Source organism: Euleptes europaea, chromosome 7 (genome assembly GCF_029931775.1).
Source record: "Euleptes europaea isolate rEulEur1 chromosome 7, rEulEur1.hap1, whole genome shotgun sequence".
NCBI lineage: Eukaryota > Metazoa > Chordata > Lepidosauria > Squamata > Sphaerodactylidae > Euleptes > Euleptes europaea.
The window spans coordinates 46,616,643-46,640,588 of record NC_079318.1 but is presented as its reverse complement, the minus strand read 5'-3'; the positions used below and the strand labels follow the sequence as shown (position 1 = coordinate 46,640,588).

The 23,946-nt window shown below is 42.8% G+C and overlaps 1 protein-coding gene across 1 annotated transcript in view; it reads right to left on the bottom strand.

Moving 5' to 3' along the window:
- The window catches only part of LOC130480216 (calpain-8-like), a 66,859-nt gene that overhangs the window by 42,625 nt on the left and 288 nt on the right, over nucleotides 1-23,946 (bottom strand). The window contains exons 2-7 of the mRNA XM_056852665.1: nucleotides 16,945-17,014; nucleotides 8,888-9,006; nucleotides 8,147-8,280; nucleotides 7,006-7,174; nucleotides 4,195-4,278; nucleotides 2,370-2,455 (exon numbers count right to left, since the gene is read on the bottom strand). Coding sequence (XP_056708643.1) covers nucleotides 2,370-2,455; nucleotides 4,195-4,278; nucleotides 7,006-7,174; nucleotides 8,147-8,280; nucleotides 8,888-9,006; nucleotides 16,945-17,014 — 662 coding nt within the window. The remainder of the gene's footprint in view (nucleotides 1-2,369; nucleotides 2,456-4,194; nucleotides 4,279-7,005; nucleotides 7,175-8,146; nucleotides 8,281-8,887; nucleotides 9,007-16,944; nucleotides 17,015-23,946) is intronic.

Below are 23,946 nucleotides of genomic sequence, written 5' to 3'. Positions count from 1 at the left end.
GAGCATATCAAAATACATTTTGTTTTTCACTATCCTGACTAATTTGATGTCATCTGCAAACTTGGCCACTTCCCTGTTCACTCCTGATTCCAGATCTATTTATGAACAAAACACTAATGCCAGCCCCTAGAGGACCCCACTGCTTGCTTCTCTCCAATGTGAAACCTGCATGTTTATTCTTCCCCTCTGCTGTCTGTTGTTTAACTACTTACTCATCCATGAGGGGACCCATCCACTTATCCCAGGATTGTTACGTTTACTCAGGAAACTTAAGTTTTAATGACAACTTGCATAGTATTGTTAGGAGATAAACAGTTTCACAACTGAGAGTCAAAACAGTTTTCTGTTCAAAGTATTCACGATAGTGATCAATCAACATATAGTCTTTCCTCTACTGAAAGGGCAAGATACAAAAGGCCCCTTCGTGTCTGACATAAAACAGTTTGGGAGAAATGGCACTCATAAATATTCTTACAATCTTTTTTTCCTTTAGAGCAGGGGTCGGCAAACTCATTAGTCAAAAGAGCCAAATATCAACAATACAACGATTGAGATTTCTTTTGAGAGCCAAATTTCTTAAACTTAAACTATATAGGTAGGTACACTGTTTATTAACTTAATAAACTTTAATTAAAGTTTTAAGTCTTAATTAAACTATAGGTCCACTGAATAAAACTTGATATCATACTTAATAGTGATCTTATTTATTGATAAAAATTAAATTGTAAGTCCCTGCCATTTCCCCCTCCCCATCCGTAGTCCTCATCTGGAGGCCTGGTCTACCGCCATAAAAGCCTATTGGTAGACCTGGCCTCCGGCTGAGTCCCATTGGGAGGCCAGGTCTATCCACTGGCTTTCTTGGCAGTAGACCTGGCCTCCAGAGGCCCTTAGAAGCCAATGGGTAGACCTGGCCTCTGAAGGGGGACTTTTTCCCCTCCTCGGAGTCCAGGTCTACCGCCAAGAAAGCCTCCCAATGGGACTCAGCCGGAGGCCAGGTCTACCAAAGGAAGCCCGCCCCGCCCAACAGCTGATAGGCGGGGGGGGCAGGAACCGCCGAGCCGCCCGCCCAGCAATCACGCGGCTAGAGGGGAGGGGAGGCTTTAGCCTCCCAACCATTGAGGGCAAGGGAAAGGGGGACCCGGCCATTCTCCATGGCGGGGGGGGAGAGACGGTGCGCCCGCTCGCCCGCTCTCTCGCTCTCTCTCAGGCACGCCAGCTCCGCAGCCTGGCTGCGTGCACGAGCGGGCGCAAGAGCAGGGGCTCCGAACCAAGTTCGGAGAGCCACACTCAGCGGGCCAAAGAGCCGCAGTTTTGAGACCCCTGCTTTAGACAAGCATGGTCACATGACCCTCATTCCTGAGGTGAAGAAGGTTAGAGGATGTTTTTAAAGTACTGATTTAAAAGATCTGCCAGCTATTATGTTAGCTTTTTGTTAAATCTCTTTCTGAACAGAAAATATTGTTTTTTTTCTTCCTGGGCATGAGAAGAATCTGCTTAAAGAAGAAGGCTTTTCATCTGTCCCTGTCCAAAACTATGAACTTAGTTCTATTATGCAGGCATGGCTATTAGATAATCCTACTGATTTATTAATATTTCTTTTTCTTACCAGCTGTCACTTGATTTAATAACTTTCCAAATGTAACAAGATTTTCCTTAGGAGAGCCAGAATGTGCAGTCTCATACATTATGATGAAGGGCCAGAATGGATTATGAGAAATGCCTATGTTTTTTGTTTGCTTTTCTAGTGTAATGTTCAGAAAAGTGACACGTGCATACTCCCCACAGTGAGATGCATGAGCTATACATACATGCCAGAGAAACTTGCACATCTCACAGTTGGGACGGTGCCTGTAGCCAGTAACTGCAGTAGATTTGTACCGAGTTGGAAAGCTGTTCTTAGCTATGAAGTTCCCTGGGTGACTTTGACCATCTCTCAGCCTAGCCTGCTTAAAACGGATGCGGCAAAGACAAAATACAGTACACTGGTATACGCCTTCCTGAGCACCTCAAAGAAAAACTGGGATAGATAGTGTAGTGGTTAGAGAGTGGGACTAGGATCTGGAAGACTGCAAGTTTGAATCACCACTGAGCCATGGAAGCTCACTGGAGGGGCTTGGGCCAATCACATACTCTCAGCCTAGCCTACCTCACAGGGTTGCTGTGAGGATAAAATGGAGAAGAGAATGATGTAAGCCACGTTAGGTCCCCTCCCATTGGGGAGAAAGGCAAGGTATAAATGAAGTAAATAAATAAATAGATGGTTCATATCTATTCCAGACAGTAGTACACGAGTATGAAAAATATGATTTTAAAAGGACACCATTTAATGTAAGTTACATAGCAGAAATACATGGCACGTAATAACTTACTTATCACTCCATGCTCCAGTCCACTCCACTTCACCCCATGGATTTCTTATCCTGACTAGTTTCTCTGGGCGGCCACGGTAGTTAACCTGCACAAAGCATAACAAACAAAATCTCAGCACCTGGTTATCCTACTTATCATTAGCTGGGTACCTGAGGTTGGGTGAAAGAAAATTTATTTATGTCTATGTAAAAATATTGCAAGTATAATTTATTAGAAGTGCAATACAAAATTTAAAATTCTTTAAAAGCATTAAAATAGCACAATGTCAAATCTTGAGGTTGATATCTGTAACCACAAACCTAGGGCCTTCATCAGCAGTTAGTTAAAACTTTTTCTTAAGTCTGCACACACATACAGAAATACAATGATGTAAACAAATGCAAATACAAACAGTTTAAAACCCAACCAGGAATATGTTGTAAAGTTTATTCTCAATTATTCAAACAACTGGTATATTGGGTTCTTGTTGGAACACTGGTTAGTATAAGTCTCTCGCATATTTTGTGTGCAGGTATAAAACTGGTGAAGCAGTATCAACCTGGTGAAGCACTATCCTACTTATCATTACCATCCTGTAATATATCTGAATATATCCTTTTTCCTTTATCTCCTTAAGAATGAATGCAATGTACACTATTTGCGCTAATCTGTTGCCAGTCAGTACCAAGAAATTCATGGAACCCTATACAATATTAGCAGAGCTAGGGAAATAATCCAGTCTTACACAGGCGGAGTTGTTTTCATTGAAGTTTACTATAACACAGGATTTACCAAAACAAAAAACTAGTAACTAACTGTAAGCCTTCCAACCGCAGAAAAAACTTCAGGTTATAAATTATTGCCCACAGGTGGCAGGGGATCTGGCAGTAGTTGATGCAAAAGAGCTCTGCCTGAGATCACGGAGAATCACTGCCTCTCTTGTAAGCAGGCAGACCCCTCTTCCCATTAGAGGGAGGCATGGGGGCCAACGGGCATAAAAGCAAGACACTGCTCTCCCCAAAATGGATGCCCCCTCAGAGAGTTGTGGGATCTATCTTGTGTATCAAGCCAGGACAGGAAGGAGGATGGCAGCTGAACATTTCCCCTGGCCCTTAAGGTGTGCCTGGTTGGACAATGGGGTTAGCTAATCCCCATTGTGTCACCCTAAGGTGACTTTCGGGACCCATTTTAAGGTATAAATATTTGTCCTTTGGCCATTCATAGTATGTGTCCTGGATCCGTGCCCCCACCCCCACTTCTGTGTGGGCCTCTCCTCTTTGCTTCTGGAAATGCTCGTCCTTTTTCTCCTCAGCACTGCTTCCCTGGGCATCCCTTCAAGACTTGTAATTATCTTCTTTCCCTGAAACCCTATCCCAACTTCCTCTGTTTTTCTCTTGCATGCTTTGCATGTGAATGTTCATAGCTTGAAATATATTTTTTATTTTCTTATTTTCATTTTTTAATAAATTATAACTACCGGCTGCTCATTTAAGAGTTCTCACTTGGGATGATCCTGGTATGCATAGGTTATCGATCCCAGATACCCCTCTCACTCTCCGTCTCCAGCTAATTCCCCCCAACTTCAGTGGAGACTGCCTACCTAGGGTAACACTCTTAGTATACAAGACAGACCTTGATGGACCAATGGTCTGATTCAGTATCAGGCAGCTTCATGTGTACATATGGCCAGCTCATCTATGGGATGGATGGAACATTTGTCCCAGGCATAATTCCTAAACAGAACATTCGAAGGACTGCACTTTTACAAATTAAAAGCAGCACTGAATATCACTCTTGTTGAAGTTCAGGCTGAACAAAAATGGCATACACTGTTTATGTTTTTACCTCTTCTGCTCCAGTAAGAGAGTAAGCATGACCTTTGACTAGCTTCTTACTTGTGATTGCTTCTGTTTCAGCTGCACTGGTGATCTAGAACAAAGAAAAAAAATTGTCAAGGTATTGCACAAAGCACTCTGTTTTAATGACCAATTTACCTGAAGTAGAAATTAGTTTTTTAAAGAATCAAAGCTACCTTTCTATTTGCATTAACCACAAATAGATTTCAAACCAAACTTAGGAATCCTCACTCTTGGCTTTGTACCTCTGCAGTGGCTGTTACAAGGCTAAAGTCCCAAACAAACTGCTTTGAGCAAGGAGGGAGAATGAGAAAGATGTGCCATGGCCTTTAAGCCTCTGTTTTGTTGGCCTCAGTCTCTACTCAATCTCTACTCAAAGAGCCAGTTTGGTGTAGTGGTTAAGAGTGGTAGTGTGGAGCAATGGACTCTGATCTGGACAACCAGGTTTGATTCCCCACTCCTCCACATGAGCAGCGGAGGCTAATCTGGTGAACTGGATTTGTTTCCCCACTCCTACACATGAAGCCAGCTGGGTGACCTTGGGCTAATCACACTCTCTCAGCCCCACCTACCTCACAGGGTGTCTGTTATGGGGAGGGGAAGGGAAGGTGATTGTGAGCCAGTTTGATTCTACCTTAAGTGGTAAAGAAAGTCGGCATATAAAAACCAACTCTTCTACTTCTTCTGCCTCCCTTCATCTTGGGTTCATGACCAGCCAGGTCATTCAAGGCTCTCTTAGGCACAAGGGTCTGTTGTCTTTCCCACATTTCTTTCTAACAAGAGATCCCAGTGACATCACCTGCCACCCCAGTTGTGATGAGGGAACTGTGTCTCTAACACACCTCCTCACACTCCAAGCTTTCTTTTCCTTATTTGGAAGTTTTCCCACATGAGGAACACTTCCACCGCACAACCCCAGCTGATCAAGTGGCTGTCCACTGAGCTCACCTGAATTTTCTCCCTCTCTCCACGCCTGGGAAAAAAACACTTTTAAAATTATTATTCCCCCTTCCTGTACCAGAGATGCCCTGGGTCCCCCAAAATATGCTCAGAAATCAAATCTTCAGGAGTTCCTACCTTGCCCTTACTCTCAGCTCTCTTGGTATGTTCAGCCTCTATGTGTGGCCACTTCTATGTGCCTTTCCCTGGACTCCTACCTGAATCTTTTCCCTTTGCATTTGACCAGAACTCTTGCTCAGATCCCTGTGTGGCCTCGGCAAGCTCTCATCAGGGAACTCCAAACAGCACAGCCCGCATAGGCCTTAAGGCTTCCTAGATGGAATCTCTCCAGACAGCTTCTCCGTGCAGACTCATTCAGGACACAAAATATAGCATTCTAGTGCTTGGTGTTATGTGCATGTCTGACTGCATAATTAGATGTTATTTTCCATGCAATAAATTATCCCTGTTTTCCAGGATTCCAAATCTCAGTTTAGGAACCCTATCACTTTATCACTGTTCCCTAAAACAGTATGGTGGTCTGAGTGCTTATGTCAGAAAGATCAATAACACAAGCACCTGCTTTTGATCTGAAATTTCCCTGCCAGATAGGCCAAAGCTTTTTTTTTTTAATCATAATGTTAGAGGCTTATCGCACAAACAATTTATAGCATGTTATCATCGTGCTCGGTGCGTGTGTTTTGGATGCGTATTCTTCATTTCCAATCGCACCGTGCCTGTTAAGACTGCTCCCAAGACGGTTTATCGTCATATCGTCATATCTCAAGGAGGAGTGTGGGGGAGCACTGCATCATGTCTACGTCACTGATGCTTCCCCACCTCCCCTCCCCTTTTTTTCCACGCATGCGCAATATCATTGATCCAAAGGAGCACTGTACGCCATTAAGAATTGCCTCATTTGCGCGGCAGGGAAACCCTAATCACAGCCTATGCAGGCATTCCCCCCCCAAAAAAAAACCCAAAAATGAGCCGTTCCTTGCACAGTGCTAATCACAGAGCGGCCGTCTTTTCGGGCGTTGGTCCAACGATCTTGCATTTTTTCATTGGGACAAGCACATTAAAAAAAATTGAGAGCAGAGAGGCATACTCAACCCTGAAAGAGGGAGAAAGGGAGGAACAGGCGGGGAGAAACTTTGTGCCGGCAGGAGAGCCCTGACTTGTGTGTGTGTGTGTGTGTGTGTGTGCGGGTGCGCGCGGGGGGGGGGAACTCTCTCTATCCCTCAGTCTCTCTCCCTTCCTCCTCCTCCTGCTTCCCCCTCCCCCATCTGCCACTTGCAGCAATTTCACTACTTTTCCAGCCCTCGCACTCCTCTGCATTCCTTCCCCCTCAAGCCCATGAACCGTTTACAAAATCCACTTCAAGGACATTCCATATGAGGGAAATGCTTGATTGGGACCCTGCACAAATAAAAATGGTTGAGCTAATGTTCCAACATTCCCGTGTTCCTTTGTCAGACCACAAGCACTTGGGGGGGGGGATTAAGTAACAATAATGATTGGTGGATGCAAACGGGAGGGGAGGGGGAAGGTGGGATGGGAGGAGAAAGCCTTTTCATTGGGTGTTGCAAAAAGAGGGGAGGAGAACTGAATAGCGTATGTAACTGAACGCACCCCTTGGATTGCCGGTTTTGAAATGACATAACGAAATACATCGTGGTATAGGCGTTTTGGGGGAAAACAGATGTCTGGCACTTCCAAAGCATTTCCAAGCCGAAATGGGAGGCCTGAGGTGCGATCTAACCTGGATAACATGTTTTTTTAAAAGTAGTATATACTGAGTGTGTTAGGCCCCTTAGTTTCTTTAAAGTGCCCCTGGACTTTTGTTTATTTAGCTTCTCACATCAATGGAGCACCCCAACAATGAACCAGCTTGCAGGGCCTTCCGGATGGTTTGGTACAGGTTGGGTGGGGCTTTCCTCAGGTCATAAGATTCACAGATGCCACCAGTAAAATCTTCAAAACCTTCTAGAGTAGATCCTCCAGTAAGAGCCTCATAGGAGCCATTCAATCTAGGATGAAAACATTATAAGAAAAACAGAGCACCATTAAAAGAGAATAAAGCCATCCTCTGTAAATGTGTCCATAATAATAAAAATTGCATTAGTGCATATAAAAATTTCAAGAGAGCAAGATCGTGAAAGTGCTTTTTAAAAAGATGCGGACTACAGGTCAGGAAAGACCACAGCCGTACATGCAGATTGCTCAATTTACTAGAACAAACATGAACATGTTGGGTCACAATCAGCATCATTAATATGTTACACCTTCTTCCAGGTTACATTTATTTCATGTATCTCTTTTGTTATGGAACTCAATACAATAGGAATAAAGTTCTCTGAGACCTCCCAAGACACTGACACAACCCAATACTTCCTTAGCTTAATCAAGTTTGATGAATCATATGGCCTGCAGCCATGCTCCATTTTCATACCTGGTTGCAGTACTGGTCCAATTGGTAGCATTAGGACACAGTAAACAACTGATCACCCCTGATGCAGATACATCAGACCTTCACTGTTTGCAGATTCGTGACTCACAATCCAATCACGTGATTCAGTCTCCAGCCTGTTTTTACTCCTACTGTGCCACCATCATAATTATTATATCATTAAATTTTGTGGGAAATGTGGTTGTTTTGCTATTAGGAGGCAACAAAAACTTGCCTTCTAGTATTTGCAGATTTTGCCATACACAGTGGTTTGAGGAATGGAGAGTCTACTGTAGCTAGGGTTGCTTAACCTCCAGGTACAAGCTGGAGCTCTCCTGTTATTACAACTGATCTCCAGTCAATACAGATCAGTTCACCTGGAGAAAATAGCCGCTTTGACAATTGGACTCTATGGCATTGAAGTCCCTCCCCTCACTAAACCCCGTCGTCCTCAGACTCTGCCCCCAAAGCCTCCTTCCGGTAGCAAAGAGGGACCTGGCAACCTTAACTGTAGCTATAAATAGGGCCTGCCTCACAATTAGCTTTGGCTTACTTGGCATAGGCCTTCTCCAGCAGGGCACTCCAGAACTCATTTCCTTCTTCTGAGTGCAGAAAAACTAGCTGTCCATTTTTGGTGGGGAGCCGGTCATCAACCACAACATCTACCCATTCTCCATATTGCCAGAACTGAGTAGAAGTGAACAGAGAGAGAGACAGAGATTGAAAATCAGCTCATGTAACAACACTTCAGGCTAGACCACGTACATAAAATCACAGGTAACAGCTAAGCAACCTTCACACCCATGTTTTATAGTTCTGTACAAATAACCATGAAGTTTACAGTGTGAGATCACATGTGTGTGTATGTGTAAAGTGCCATCAAGTCGCAGCCGACTTATGGCGACCCCTTATGGGGTTTTCAAGGCAAGAGACTAGCAGAGGTGGTTTGCCAGTGCCTTCCTCTGCACATCAACCCTGGTATTCCTTGGTGGTCTCCCATCCAAATACTAACCAGGGCTGACCCTGCTTAGCTTCTGAGATCTGACGAGATCAGGCTAGCCTGGGCCATCCAGGTCAGGGCTGAGATCACATAAGGAGGTGGAATACCTGATTGAGAATAGAGAAAAGAAGAGGAGATATGAGGAATGGAATATGCTGCCAGGCTGAGATTCTTCTGCCTTTTCTGTGAAGTGGCATAGAATTTACACGGGAGTAAATGAACATTTGTGCTACAGGCCCTATTGGCCTCTCTTGCTTTACTCAGTTATTGCTATATACAGTACTGACAAGATACCTGGAAGTGAAAGATCCCAGCATAGTTTTTCTGGAAGCTCTGGTCTTTGGGAACAACTCGATCTAATATTTCTTGATCCAATGTGAGAGATGCAATGGCTGCCAAAAGCCAGCAGTCACCTGGGAACATCAAGATTCATGAAAGAACGGAATATGATAGTATCTGAGTATAACAAGCAGACTTGAGTCAAACCGTCCCTCCCATGCTGGCCTAAGGATAGCCCACAGGATCCAGCCTCCAGGGAAGCCGATTAAATTTTGATCAGCATTTTTAAAATGCTCAGTTTTACTTGTAAACAGCAGCCAGACTTCATGTGTATTTCTTATAAGTATTATCACACTGCTAATCTTTTACCATCTTGGAAAGGAAAAAAGACCACCTTCCTTTGTCCACCAGTCTCTGCCAGAGTCGTTTTTAAATGGGGCAAATTGCGGCAAACCCCCAAACCTCACAGGGCCATCAAGAGCCACCAGAGATGCCCAGAAGAAAATTCCCTCTGGGGTCTCTTTATATCACCCATGTGTGTGTGTAAAGTGCCTTCAAGACGCAGCCGACTTATGGCGACCTCTTTTTGGGGTTTTCATGGCAAGAGACTAACAGAGGTGGTTTGCCAGTGCCTTCCTCTGCACAGCAACCCTGGTATTCCTTGGTGGTCTCCCATCCAAATACTAACCAGGGACGACCCTGCTTAGCTTCTGAGATCTGACAAGATCAGGCTAGCCTGGGCCATCCAGGTCAGGGCATATCACCCATACCCAATCCAATTATGATATGAAAACAAATCATATGAGATGCCCAATTCGAGGGACACCCAATGGCAATTGAGGGCTCTGACATTTTGTCATCTGACTATCCTTCTCAGAAGCCCTAGGGCCTGACACTTGGACTGGCAACCTCCACAGTCACAAATATTGCTATCCCCCAAGAGCTTTACACTCGATAAACAACAACTTACTGGTGGTCCCTGGCCTGCGGAGTGCGCAGCTGTCCTCAACAAGGGCTAGGGCTTTTTTGGCCCTGGTCCCAGCCTGGTGGAACAGTCTCCCAAGTAACATCAGGGCCCTGAGGAACCTAAATGAGTTCTGCAGGGCCTGCAAAATGGAACTGTTCTGCCAGGCCTACAACTGAGGACAGCCTCAAGTTTTTCCCCATTACCATCATTGATGGCCTCCCCATCCACTCCCCCCAACTTGGTTTGGGGGGTCCACTGCCTGACAAGGTCTCTCAAGTGGCTGCAGCTAGTGATAATATATAGGGTTGCCAGGTGCCCGCTGGTGGCGGGTAAACCCCCGGCAATTTACCCCTCTGCCCGCTGACCACCTGAGGGTCGGTGGGCAAACGTTTACAACTGGAAGTGCCGCCTCGCGAGGGGCCTTATTACCTTTATATAGTAAAGGGCCGCTTTACCAATCAAACTAAGAAGTATAAGGCCCCTTGCGAGGTGTCACTTCCCGTTCTAAACCGGAAGTGATGTGTGTGCATTGGCGCGCACGCACACGCGCGCAATCCCAATATAGCCCCATAGCCTCCCTCCGGAGGAAAGGGGGAACCTGGCAGCCCTAATAATGAAGGCCATCTTGCTATATTGTGTTTACTGTTTGTTTGGAGTATGTAATTTTGAAGTATGTTTTAAAGTATGTTTTATCTGATGCTTTTCTGAATTGTAATGTTGTGACCCGCTCTGAGCCCAGCTTGCTGGGAATGAGGACGAGCTATAAATGCAAAAATAATAATAATACTATTAGAGCCTTGCTTTTTAGTGCCATCTATATTGTACTGTTTTAATTTAGTTTTTAATCTATGTATTTATTCAGTGTATCTTAAATTGTTGTTGCTCGCCCTGAACCCTGTTGGGCAGAGGGAGGGAGGGCTATGAATATAAGTATAAATAAATGTTCCAGTGTTTGAAATAATCCGATCCTTGCCCCATAAAGGTTAGTAAAAATGTAACCCTGGTACCTGGAGAAATTTCAGTTAGTTTGCATTTGCCCATGCGCCATTTACCGGGCCACTGACTTCAGTGGAAGGTTCTACTCTTATTATCGTCAGGTGCAGGGGGTGCTGTTTAGTGCTCTTATTTGGTAATTGCATCTAACAGTACTGGTTTTTGCCTTTCAATTTTTGACACATAAAAATGTAACACTGTGCTCTGTAAAGGCTGGTGACAAATACATTAGACCGCTATGATACATCTCAAGGCATTCAATAGGTTTAAACGGCATTCAGACTATTGTCGAAGGCTTTCACGGTCAGAGTTCATTGGTTCTTGTAGGTTATCTGGGCTGTGTAACCGTGGTCTTGGTATTTTCTTTCCTGACGTTTCGCCAGCAGCTGTGGCAGGCATCTTCAGAGGAGTAACACTGAAGGACATACCAAGACCATGGTTACACAGCCCGGATAACCTACAAGGCATTCAGACTGTCTAAACAACACAGAAAGATATTCATACTTAGTTTCAAAACCAAGAGCTGCAAAATAATATGAAGAACAGAAACTCCGGTCATTTACCATTTGATGAATGTAGCAAAAAATGGTAATGCTAATTATATATATACAGAACCTTCAAAATCACCTGTAAATAATGTTTCTTTATGCATGGGAGGCTTTGTCTTGGATTTGCCATTCTCTAGATGCACATTTTCCCCATCCAAATGCCCAAAACTCAAGAATAAACCCCCATGCAGAGTTTTGAGAACATCTAGAGAGTGGCAAATTCAAGGCAAAACCTCTCATGCATAAGGCCTTAATGTTCTTGTACATGTAACACAGGTGATCCAACCTTTAAATGAAAAGCAAGATAATTAAAAGACAGGTTATTCAAATAGCATATATAAATATTCTAGCTCCACCAGGTTGATTTTTTGCCTAACTTCTTCTGTTGGCAAAGAAATAAAGTTTAATGAAGCAAAACCTTCAAGACTGCCTGTCTTTTACTGCTGTAAATTAGACCTACTTTGGATTAGTTTTGAAAGAAAAACATTTAACAGAAGATTACTATGAGGGTGAGGAGTGTCTTTGCTTCAAAGACTAGTCAGTGAGTCATCTGCAAATAGAAAATCAAGGCTGCATTCAGGCACCAAGTTTTACACACTGGATATAATACTTAGTTCTTTGATATTTATTTTTGGAGACGTCTGGAGCTCCTCATTTACAAGCACCTTTGCAGTTTATCAGCGCCTCTGATTATGGCACGTTGTGTGAGCCAATATGGGGAGGATGGAGTGAGAAGGGATTGACTGTGGCCTCTACCATCACTAGGGTTACCAGGTCCCTCTTCGTCACCAGAAAGAGGTTTTTGAGGTGGAGCCTGAGGAGGGCGGGATTTAGGAGGGGAGGGTCTTCAATGCCGTAGAGTCCAATGGCCAAAGCGGCCATTTTCTCCAGGTGAACTGATCTCTATCAGCTGGAGATCTGTTGTGATAGCAGGAGATCTCCAGCTGGTACCTGGAGGTTGGCAACCCTAACCATCACCCTTTGCTGCACATCTTTATAAGGACTTAAGCACCATGATCCAGAACATGGGATCTAGAGGTGGAATTCCCCATTCGCTTCAGCGAAGGCACTCTACAGATGCATCCTTCAGTGTCATCCCCATCAGGTGCTCAGAGGCCTCAGAGGACACAGCCCCAGCTGTAAGCAAGGAAGCTGGCTGGTTGCCCAAGCTCCGCTTTCATACAGTTATCTCACCAACAAGCTGCAGTTGTTGCTATAGGATGTATCTGTGGGCAGAGGATGTTTCCTCACACCCAGCAACTCACTGAGTTGGTTTGCCCAGAATGCTCCCAGGCAGTGAACCTTGTAAGTTACTCCTCCCTTCTAGGGTTGCCAAATCCAGGCTGGGAAATTCCTGGCTATTTGGGTGTGGAGCTAGGGTTGCCAACCTCCAGGTACTAGCTGGAGATCTACTGCAATTACAACTGATCTCCGGCCGACAGAGATCAGTTCCCCTGGAGAAAAGGGCCGCCTCGGCAATTGGAATCTATGGCATTGAAGTCCCTCCCCTCCCCAAACCCCTCCCTCCTCAGGTTCCACCCCAAAAACCTCCCACCGGTGTTAAAGAGGGACCTGGCAACCCTAGGTGCAGCGTGGGGAAGGTGGGGTTTGGGGAAGGTCCTCTGCCGGGTATAATGCCACCCTTCAAAGTAGCCGCTTTCTCCAGGGGAACTGATCTTTGTAGCTTGGACATCAGTTGTAATTTGGGGCTATCTCCAGTCCCCACATGAAGGTTAGCAACCCTACATTGCTCCCACTTTATGGAACAGTCTCCCTGAGGTGGTGAGAGGACTGCCATCCTTTGAAATGTTTAGGAGGCACACTAGGGCTGTTTTATTTTCCAGGGCTTTTAATGGAGTCTTGCTTGTTAGCATTTTATCAGGTTTTATTCAGTGTGAGGGGAATTTGGTGTTTTAATGTTTGATGTTTTAATTATGTATTGTAAATTATCTTGAGCCATGGTGAAAGGCAGGATATAAATGTTTCAATTAATAAAAACAAAAACAAAAGCAGTACATAGATAAGGAGAAATGAACAAGGCAATTTATTTTTTAAAATTCCCAGTATGGAGGCAATTTTCAAAAGTATAGAAACGCAACTATTTTGTTGTGCTGAACATGCTGAGAACAGAAGATGAAATATGTGCCAAACATCTATAATTGTTGTGTAACAATTATACTGGAGCTTACCAAGAATGAGACCGCACCACCAGTTATGTATTTAGCCCACATGCATTCATATAGTCATTACCCTCTTTCTCTTTTTATTTTTCACTACTACATGAACAATCTGCAACGTGAACACTCTTCAAAAACATACTTCTTAATAGTAGTCTTGGTGAAGTAAATTGATCAATTAATTTCTGAAATATATGCCTTGCCTGGCTTAACTCCCATCCATGTATAGCAACACTGACTCCTTTATATAGATGTGATTCCATTCCCTAACAGCTCTGAACACTAGAAGGAAACTGCCATTCTTCTTAATACCCTTTGTTTCACTTGTGAGTTTCTGAAAAATTTAGCTTCTGAAATGTTATGTTCAGTGATTTTTATGGACATTTGTGCAAGTGGGTATGTATTATGAGACTCTTATCATAAACTTCAGCTCTCCCAAACAGTGTATGGTAGGCCTAGGTCATCCACTTCCTAATCTGACAATCCTCTTTATGTGGTGGAGGATCAGTCATGCACCCCTCCCTTCTAGAATAGCATGCGCACAATGTGGAATGAGGCTGAGAGATTTGGGGCAGGATTCTGTTACATCTGGCATCACTGCAATGCTGTAGCAATCCCCCCTCAAACTCTGTGGCTGTTGCAATGTCATCTCCCCCCACCCCATTTCTGTCAGTGCTGTACCAGGCACTAGCAGAGGGGATGGGAGGTAGCCTACTATTGTGGGACAACTGGTTCCCCTAAGTGAGGCAAGCTGTCCATATAGAGGCCTGCTAGAGTGCATGCCATATCAGTGCTCTCTTTCTCCAGCATGGTGTAGTGGTTAGAGCACTGGGCTACGATCTGTGAAATCTGGTTCAAATCCCCACCATGCCATGGAAGCTCACTTGATGACCTTGGGCCAGCCATTCTCTGTGAGCCTAACCTATCTCAGATGGTTGTTGTTGTGATGATAAAATGGAGGAGATGAGAGCAATGCTGTAGGCCACTGAGGTCCCCCATGGGAGAGAAAAGAGGTGTATAAATGAAGTAAATAAATATTTTAAAGATATTTAAATATTTTAAGAAACATACAAATTGGGCCATCGTGTGGCAAGCCCACCTCACACTATGTATTAGGTTCATAGTGGAGGGGCCTGCTCCTCCACCACATTAACATTTCTGGACCAATATTTGTATGAATTAGGGCTTAGTAGGGTTGCCAGCCATCAGCTAGCAACCAGCAGGAAAAGAAGGGGTCAGGGGGGATGATGACACACTGATGGTGTGACGTCACTTACAGCAGATACCCAGAAGTGATGTTGCATCATCAGTGTGACATCAATACAATGTTCTAGAATTCTGATAAAAACTCTTCTAGAGCATCACACTGACATCACAGGACGTGACATGATGGCACTTCTGGGTATTTGCTGGAAGTGATGTCATACCAATACTTTTTAAACTTGCCTCTCCATGTAAAACCATAGAGTTTTATTGGAATCCTAGAGCATTGTGTTAGCGTCACATCAGCAACATAACATCACTTTTGGGTATCTGCCAGACATGACATCATGCCATCCACGCAATTATACTTCTCTAGAAAAGAGAGGCAGGAAGGTCTCTTTACGTCTTAGGTACATTATTTCTTGTTTTAATGTTTTTATAGTTCTCTACCTTGAGGACCCTAAGTTGGGTAGAAATGTTTTAAATAATTAAAATAAATATTTTGGAGAGTTATCATCAGTGATCTTAAGGTTATGGCTAGAACAGTTGCCAACCTCAAGGTGGGACAAGGAATCCTCCCAGAATTACAACCAATTTTCAGATTACATTGATCAGTTCTCCTGGAGAAAATGGCAGCTATGGATAGTGGACTCTATGGTATCACTTCCCTGGAAAAGACTGCTCTGGAACTTCTGGTTGGGCTGGGCAGTATTCCAGCCATGTGTAGTTGCTGCTCTGAGGAGTTTTGTTTTAATACTTAATGTTTGAGTTTAGTTGTATCTGTTTTTCTCTCTCTTCTGTTTCTTTCAGATATTCTTTTGAGATTTTGGGGTTGTTTGGTATTTAGTTTCTGTTTTGAAAATGACTGACTTCGGTTGGCTCAAACGGTCACTCCCCTCCCGCCCTTGAAAGACCGAGCCTAGCTTTTGCTATTGTTATCTGGGCTGGCAGGGTTTTTTTGCGGGGAGGGGTGCTACTGCTTTTCGTTCACGTTCTTTTTATTAATTTTATTTCTTGTGAGTAGTGCTGCTGAATGCTACATTTCTTTTACATTTTAATTTTAAATAGTTGTTCAAATCATTTGTTCAAATCATTTGTGAGACCTTTATTTTTTTCCTCTTCAATTACAATTATCTTGGTTGTTTTGACCTTGAAGCAACAGGTACTATTTACCATGCTGAACCTATCTTATAGTAAAACGTTTTTTGGTTACTCCCCCAGCTCAAGTTTTGAGTATTTCATTTCATTTCATTTTATCTTTTATTATTTGATTTGATTTAAGCAACAGTGAAGAGAAGAGCATAGCCTGGTTAGCAAGGCCCAGCTGTGCATTAAAACTACTCAGCTGCTAGTATCTATGTAGTTGTAATATGATGAATTAGGAGTTTATGGATTTAATGCTTATCTGCGTGTTATACCAATTTTTAATTTATTTTTATTGAGTGAACTGCAAACTTAAAATTAGTATAGACAATGGGAAAGACACAGGGTTATCCATTTAAGGATGTTCTCGCCAAGCATTAGTATTGTGTATACTATTTTATATATTATCTACTACTCAGAATTACTATATTTTATTCTGTTTGTTATCTATGTTTTTGCTTGCTGCACTTTTTCTTAGGTTACTACATTTTAATCCACTTGAACTGGTTTACTGGTTTTACTAACTTTGCAAGCTGCTTCAGACACAACATGTAGAGGAGTGACTAATATTCAAGTCAGATAAAACTACCAAGGTGAGCACATCAGTGACCATTCAACTTTTAAATCAGTATGGTAAAGAATAAATCTTCCACTGTCATTGATAGCGTCATGTGGACCAATTTAGGTTGCCAATCCTAGCTGGATCTGGAGATTTGGTGGTGGAGCCTGAGAAGGGACCTCAGCGGGGTATAATAATGCCATACACTCCATCCTCCAAACTGCCATTTTCTCTGTAGTCTGGAAATCAGTTGTAATTCTGGGAGATCTCCAGACCCCACCTGGGGACTGGCAAACCTAGGACCAGCCCAAAGAAAAGTATAGTATGTCAGTCCCAGTCTATAAGCTCAAAACAAATGCTTAGTTAATAGTATTTTCTGTGATCATAAAGTTCAACATAGGCTTGTTTTATATTTTTTCCCTGAAGAGCAAAGGCGTTTCTGTTGTTCCACACAAATAAATATTTAGAGTTAATTTACTCACCCAGGACTCCTTGACGAATATCTGTTCGAGTTGCTCCTCCAACAATGAATTGTGCATTCGGGACTAGTTCCTGAAAATAATGGCTGAATTAGATAGTCCATTTGTGTAAAACACAGTAAGTTACCAGGCCCAGTGATGAGCCGTCATGCAAATTTTCAGAAGTCTGTACCCAAGGAAGGTGCTTATGAAGTAGAAATTGTAAATAGGGATAAAAGATGAAGCTGATAAATAGTGTTTGAGGACTAGGACTAAAATGAGAGGGTTTTTTGATCTGGGCATCTTTGAGTATGGGTTTTTCTGTTATACAAAGGACCATTTGCTCTCATACTAAAGATCAGGTATAGAGATCCAGAAACATGTTTTTCCCACCACATGGGGGAAGGTTTCTCTCGCATAAACCTTTTTTTGCTAATTTTTATGATTTTTTAATAATACTTTTTTTACTGTGCACTCTAGATTATTTGCTGGTTTTATCTGGCTCATGGTAGATTTCCACTAATTGTTGCTGTTTTATTGTTATTGTCAACTGAATAACTGTTGGAAGCTACCTCATGAGCCATATGCTAAGAAGAGGGATATACATGCTTTGATTAAATAAGATACATCTAGATTGAATACATTATACATGTTAGCATTTTAATGTTATCAAATCAACTACAACTGACTATTTTCAGTGGATACTGACATGTAAAGCAAGGATTATTAATGTTCCAACACTAGGGTTGCCAATCTCCAGGTACTAGCTGGAGATCTCCTGCTATTACAACTGATCTCCAGTCGATAGAGATCAGTTCACCTGGAGAAAATGGCTGCTTTGGCAATTGAATTCTACAGTATTCTCAATGAAAGTGTGGTCTGTAGTGGGTTGTTGGGGAAGGAAAGGAAACACGGGTATCACTGCTTTCAAGACTGAAGCTGGAATTCCTTACCTAGCAGTTTTTGAAAGATCAGATCTCATTTGAGGTATGCTGTCAGACAATGAGATGAGTCAGCACATGCAGCGAGCAGCTGTTTACGTTGCTCACATCCAGCATGTAGCCTAGAGGTACAGCAGACCAGCCATTTTGCAATCAGGAGCCTGCAGCCTCAGGTAAGAGCAGTGAACAATGGAAGAAAGGCAAAGGATGCAGGCAGGCTCATAAAATCTTGGTGTTAATTGCTTGATATTCTTTGCTTCCATGTTCATAAGATATCTTATCCCAGGAAAGGAAGGATGTTTGAAGACAGCAGGTTAAAAGCAAGAACACATCTGGGTTGTGTCTGCTAAGAAAGGAAGTCTGTTTTTACACTAAGGTGCTACTGGACTCTAATCTAGTTCTTCTGTTTGCACGCTAGGCCACTTTTGTCCTGCTCAGTGATGTCTCTTCTTCAAACAGCTGCAAGCAGAATAGGAGCAGGGATTCCACAAAGCACTTAATACAGAACTATATTTTCTGTAAAATCCAGTAATACCCGCCAAACTAGGGTTGCCAGCTCCAGGTGGGAAATACCTGGAGATTTTGGGGGTAGAGCCTCAGGAGGGCAGGGTTTGGGGAGGGGAGGAACTTCAGCATCAAAGAGTCCAAGTGACAAGGGCTTGACTGTGGCCTCTACCATCACTAGGGTTACAGGTCCCTCTTTGTCACCGGAGGAAAATTTTTGAGGTGGAGCCTGAGGAGGGCAGGATTTAGGAGGGGAGGGTCTTCAATGCCATAGAGTCCAATGGCCAAAGTGGCCATTTTCTCCAGGGGAACTGATCTCTGTCACCTGGAGATCAGTTGTAATAGAAGGAAATCTTCAGCTACCACCTGGAGGTTGGTAAACCTCCACCTGACAGGTAGGCAAGTTCCTTTCCTTTTTCCTTTTATCCCTTAGAAGCTCCTTGATCAATTGATCTTGAGCAGCATATATCTAGTGTTGGAGGGATATAAGGACTGAAACAAATCTTGCCACTGACAATGTAGCCTTGGGGTCCCTATCACTTAGTAAAAAAGGCATTATGTCAGTCACAGAGGCATTGGATTTGTGTATTAAAAGGGGGGAAATATAGTGCGATCGAAGTTCCTCGTAAAAGCGGCATTCCAAAAGGGCATGGGCTAATGAGTCAATAGAGCCAGAAGAGCAAGGTAGGCAAGTTCCAACTATACATTTACTCAGAATTATATCCACAACAGTGGAATTCACAGCCAGTTGATATAGTGAAGGCAATTAGCAAAATTGACTTTAAAAAGGAGGATTAGACAGATTCATGGAAGAGTAGCCCATCAATGGCTACTAGCCATGGAAACTAAAGAGAACCTCCACATTCAGAGGCAGTAAACTTCTGGATACTAGTGCTAGGTGGCAAATACAAGGAAGGTCTTGTCCTCTGTGTTCTGCTTGCTGGTCCTCTAAAGCAAATAATGGGCCACACGCTTTTGCTTTTATCTGCCATTTTTCTTTTGTTCCTTACAGTTTAACTAGTTTCCTCCTGGCATTCCTAAATCCATGCTTAATCCACAGTTCTTGTTCAGGGATGAGTGGGTGAAGTGTTTTGTTTTTTTGCTTTACAATTTACCGTAATTGAATTCTCATTATTTATTATTTATTCTCTTTTTCTTATCTTAATTATAACCGCATTATAACAATCCTAAAAGCAAAACAAAGCATGAGTCCAGTTTTGGCTTCAGAGTGAAATGCAGCAGTTAAGGACACACACTCACACCCTGGTTTATAAGTAACAATTGATTCATGAATGCTGACTGCCAATCTGGAGAAAAGAATAGGTGATTTTTAAAAAATGGAAACGGAAAAAAACAGAAGGAACTTTAAAGGGACAGTAATCCTGAGAAATCCAAGGGCAAAAGAATTATTATTTTTTAATTGCCACAAATAAGGTCTGAAAAAATGGACATCAACACAGCAGCACTGGGATGCAATAGGTTGCAAATGTTCTGGATTTTCTGTTAACAAGCATGATAAGAAAATGGCAATTCCAGACTAAACAGCTAGTGTGGAAGCAACTTTCAAAGCCAAAAAGGATCAACTTGAGGTTATTCTAGTAGTTAATGGAGGCAGTATACCTGCAATATGCCCAGTCATGTGTCCTTTGCCCCCTGGACAAAATGGCTATTTTGGAGAGTGGAGTCTGTGGCCTTATTAGGGTTGCCAACCTCCAGGTACTAGCTAGAGATCTGCTATTACGACTGACCTCCAGTCGATAGAGATCAGTTCACCTGGAAAAAATGGCCACTTTGGCAATTGGACTCTATGGCATTGAAGTCCCTCCCCTCCCCAAACCCCACCCTCCTCAGGCTTCCTCCCCAAAAACCTCCCGCTGGTGGCGAAGAGTGACCTGGCAACCCTTGGCCTTATACCTTTCTGAGGTCCCTCCCCTCCCCAGGATCCACCCCCAAATCTTTAGGAATTTCCTAACCTGGAATTGGCAACTCTATCTCCTTCCTACCCAACAGCCAGCCTACATTTATCTGCCCCTCTGTCTTAAGCTTTCCTTCTCAACCTTTCCTCCCCCGGGCAGCCTATACTAGGCAGCCTATACTAGGAAAACTGTGACCCAGTTGTGTGGTGACAGCCACTGGGCCTGTCCTACTTGTATGGTAGGGAACCCTCATAGACTTGGGGGGTGGTACCTCACTTTCCCCTGTATCTTCCTCCCCACACTATTTCCTCTTTCTCTCCTCCTGGCAACCACCATATTCTCACTCCTTTCCCTGTCTCATTCTCTCCTCTCCTACTTTTTATCTGCCTCCCAACTTCAGCTATATTAATTATGTATTTACTTAATTTATACCCCACCTTTCTCCACAGTGGGAACCAAAGCAGCTTATGTTATTCTCCTCTCCTTTTTATCCTTCCCTAAACCTTCTGAGATAGGTTAGGCTGAAAATATGTGACTGGTCCAAAATCCCCCGGTGTGCTTCCACAAGAAGATGGCAATTCGAACCTTGGACTTCCGGACCCTACTCTGAAGCTTTAACTGCTACATCACATTGGCTTTCACAGGGTGGCTGCAGTTGAACAGTAGCAAGCAGCCCTCCTAGTTGAGTCATGCAAGTCATGGAATATCAAGTCAACCAGAGGTTGTTTCCAGGAATAGGGTTGCCAACCTTCATGTGGGACCTGGAGATCTCCTAGAATTACAACTGAACTCCAGAACACAAAGTTCTGTGCCCCTGAAGAAAATGGCTGCTTTGGAGAATGAACTCTTTGGCATTATATTTGGCTGAGGCCTCTCCCCTCCCCAAACCCTGCCCTCCTCAGACTTCACCACAAAATCTCCAGGAAATTCCCAACCTGGAGCTGGCAACCCAAACCAGGCCTTGCCCCAATGACTTCTCTCTCAAATGCCTTTTACTGATAGAACCAAGCCTGGAATCTGTGATTGCCTAGCAACAGCCACTGAGGTAATCTGTTGCTTAAAGCTATAGGAGCTTATTTTATCATTTTCGAGTTTTTAACACACACATCCCATGTTTTTGTTTTTTAGATTTCACATTTTTCTGCAAACCTAGGGCTTTTTTCAGGTTTGTACCTCAAAACAAACATTTTATGTCAGTTACAAAATGTAATGTACAAATAGTCCCATATGTATACCTATGCCCATAAAGACACACCTTATTTAAGTCCATGCTGATTTTTTCACCCATCTACATTGTTGTGCTTTCTTTCATACTTATGAAGACTGGGCCTTCATCAACAAATGTTTTATTTATAGAGACAACATTACAATATCTATTCATATAGAAGATCCTTCTTATATATCTCTATTGTTCAAACTGCTCTGGCTCAGCTGACAATAGACTAGCTATTCCTGTTTGGAACCTTCAGTGTGCTGCAGTTTTTAAAGGTATACTATCATCACATTCATGTCATTTAAGGGAGAGAGAGATGCCATGCCAGCAGAACTCACAATGCCATAGACCTATGTTGATGTTTGGTAGGGGAAAGTGCCATCAAGTAGTCACAGCTGAGTTATGGTGATCCCATAGGATTTTCAAGACAAGAGACGTCAGAGGTGGTTTGCCATTGCCTGCCTCCGTGGGGGCTGAGAGAATTCTGAGAGAACTGTGACTGGCCCAAGATCACCCAGCAGGCTTCATGTGGAGGAGTGAAGTAAGTAACCTCAATGAATACAATATTTTCCAGTGGTGTTGCTTTAAAAAATCCCAAATCCGTGAAAATTTGCAAGTTGCATCAACACAGAAATAAGAAAAAGAATAAGTATGTTTGCATGTATTTGCTTTTTTGTTTGTTTCTGGAGGATTTTAGCAGAGACATCAACACCCGCCTGGTTGATTTTTTCCTTTTAAATAAAAAAAACTATAAACCTACTGAAATGCTTACTTTTATACATTTCAGTTGCCATTCTTTTGGAATATTCCCCAAGTGCAAGGAGAGTAAGTGCCTTTTTCAGAGACGTTTGGTTCTTTCATTAAAATGTTTGTTAAAAATAGCTTGTGGCATTTCACCTTGTGATTTTATCTTTATTTTCCTTCTTTTTTCACTACTACTTAGTTCTCATTCTTTTCCTGATAGCCTCTTGCTAACAGGAAGACAAGGAGGCCGTGGTGTACACGTCTGGACTGCGAACACTCTCCAGTCTATGCAGCGTCTGCACTATTGGATTAGTTGCTTCCAAAACTCAAGGGAAGCTTAGAGGTCACCTTTGACACTGCATAAAATGTGCAAGATAGTGGGAGGAAAGCGATAAAATCCAACCCCTTGCATTAAAGGGAACAATTTAAAACAAAAGAAAAAAAGATAATTTTTATTACATTTCTTCACTTGGAGAAAAAAAATCAGCTGTCCTAACATAATTATTAATGGGAGAGTTGCGGTTTTTAAGTTACTTCTGTTTACTGTATGAGAAAGTGGGCAAATTGTTTTGGCTAGCCACTAGTACTTCTAAAAGAGTGGAAGTGTTTTTGTTGGGGGGTTTTGATAATCAAAGCTGAAGCTTATTGCAGAGCACAGAAGGAAGTCTTACAAAAGAACATTTCCAGGTATTCTCAACTGTGAATGTTGCCAGATGTCCCTTATTTCAAACCATCACTGTTCATGGAACATAATAGATGCCTTTTCATTTTCACATTTCACATTTCCATGCAATGTAATGAATTGTCCCTGACTTAAGACTTTGCAGCTCCAAAAATGTTCCTGACTATAGGTGATTTGATTGACAACCCTATCAATTTTCAAAGGAAACCTCTGGGAGCAAACCTCAGCACATTTGTTCCTGTTTAAGCGGGCAAGATGGAGGTGAAGGACAATGAAAAAAAATTAAAGGGAAACTTCTTTCAAAGTTCAAAAAGTTCCATAGAAGGCCTGAACTTAATGAGCTTTGAGCAAAGCCACACTAATTAATCCATTTGCCTGCCTCATTCACATTTAAAGCAGGTGGCGTGTTGTCTGCTTCTTATAACAAAAATGTGTGTTTGGATGAGGAGAGCTAAACACTTTTCCTTGCTTGCTTTATTCTGCCGAACGCTTTGCCCCCAAATCATTTCTAATTTCAGTAGTGAGGCAGGCTAGGGAAAAAATGTGGTCGAATAGTAAAACACAGTAAGATAAAGCAAGGGAGGAATCCCCTTACCCACATACATCTTTTCATTCATAAAGTGGGGACCACTACCTCTCATTTATTTATTTACTTCATTTTTACCCCTCTTTTCCTTTGAGGAGTTCAGGGCTATTGTAGATTAAAAGCATAAAACTCCTAGTAAAGGCAAAAACTTACACATTCAGTATATACAAACATAAACAACTGTGATGTACAATCTTTCTTTGACCAATATGAGATCCAAAAAGGACCAGACGTGTTTCGGCCTGGATAGGCCTTCCTCAGCGGTCAGTATAAAATTATAACTTATCAGACATCCTAATATTGTAATCATAACATAATGGGCAGTAAGAAATATCTAAAACCCTTCTAGTACAGTGAAGCTCCCGGTGAATTTCTTTATTTCTTACACGTTAAAACCTGGCTTCACTGTCTCACCCTGTGGTGTATGCCGGGTTCTTAAG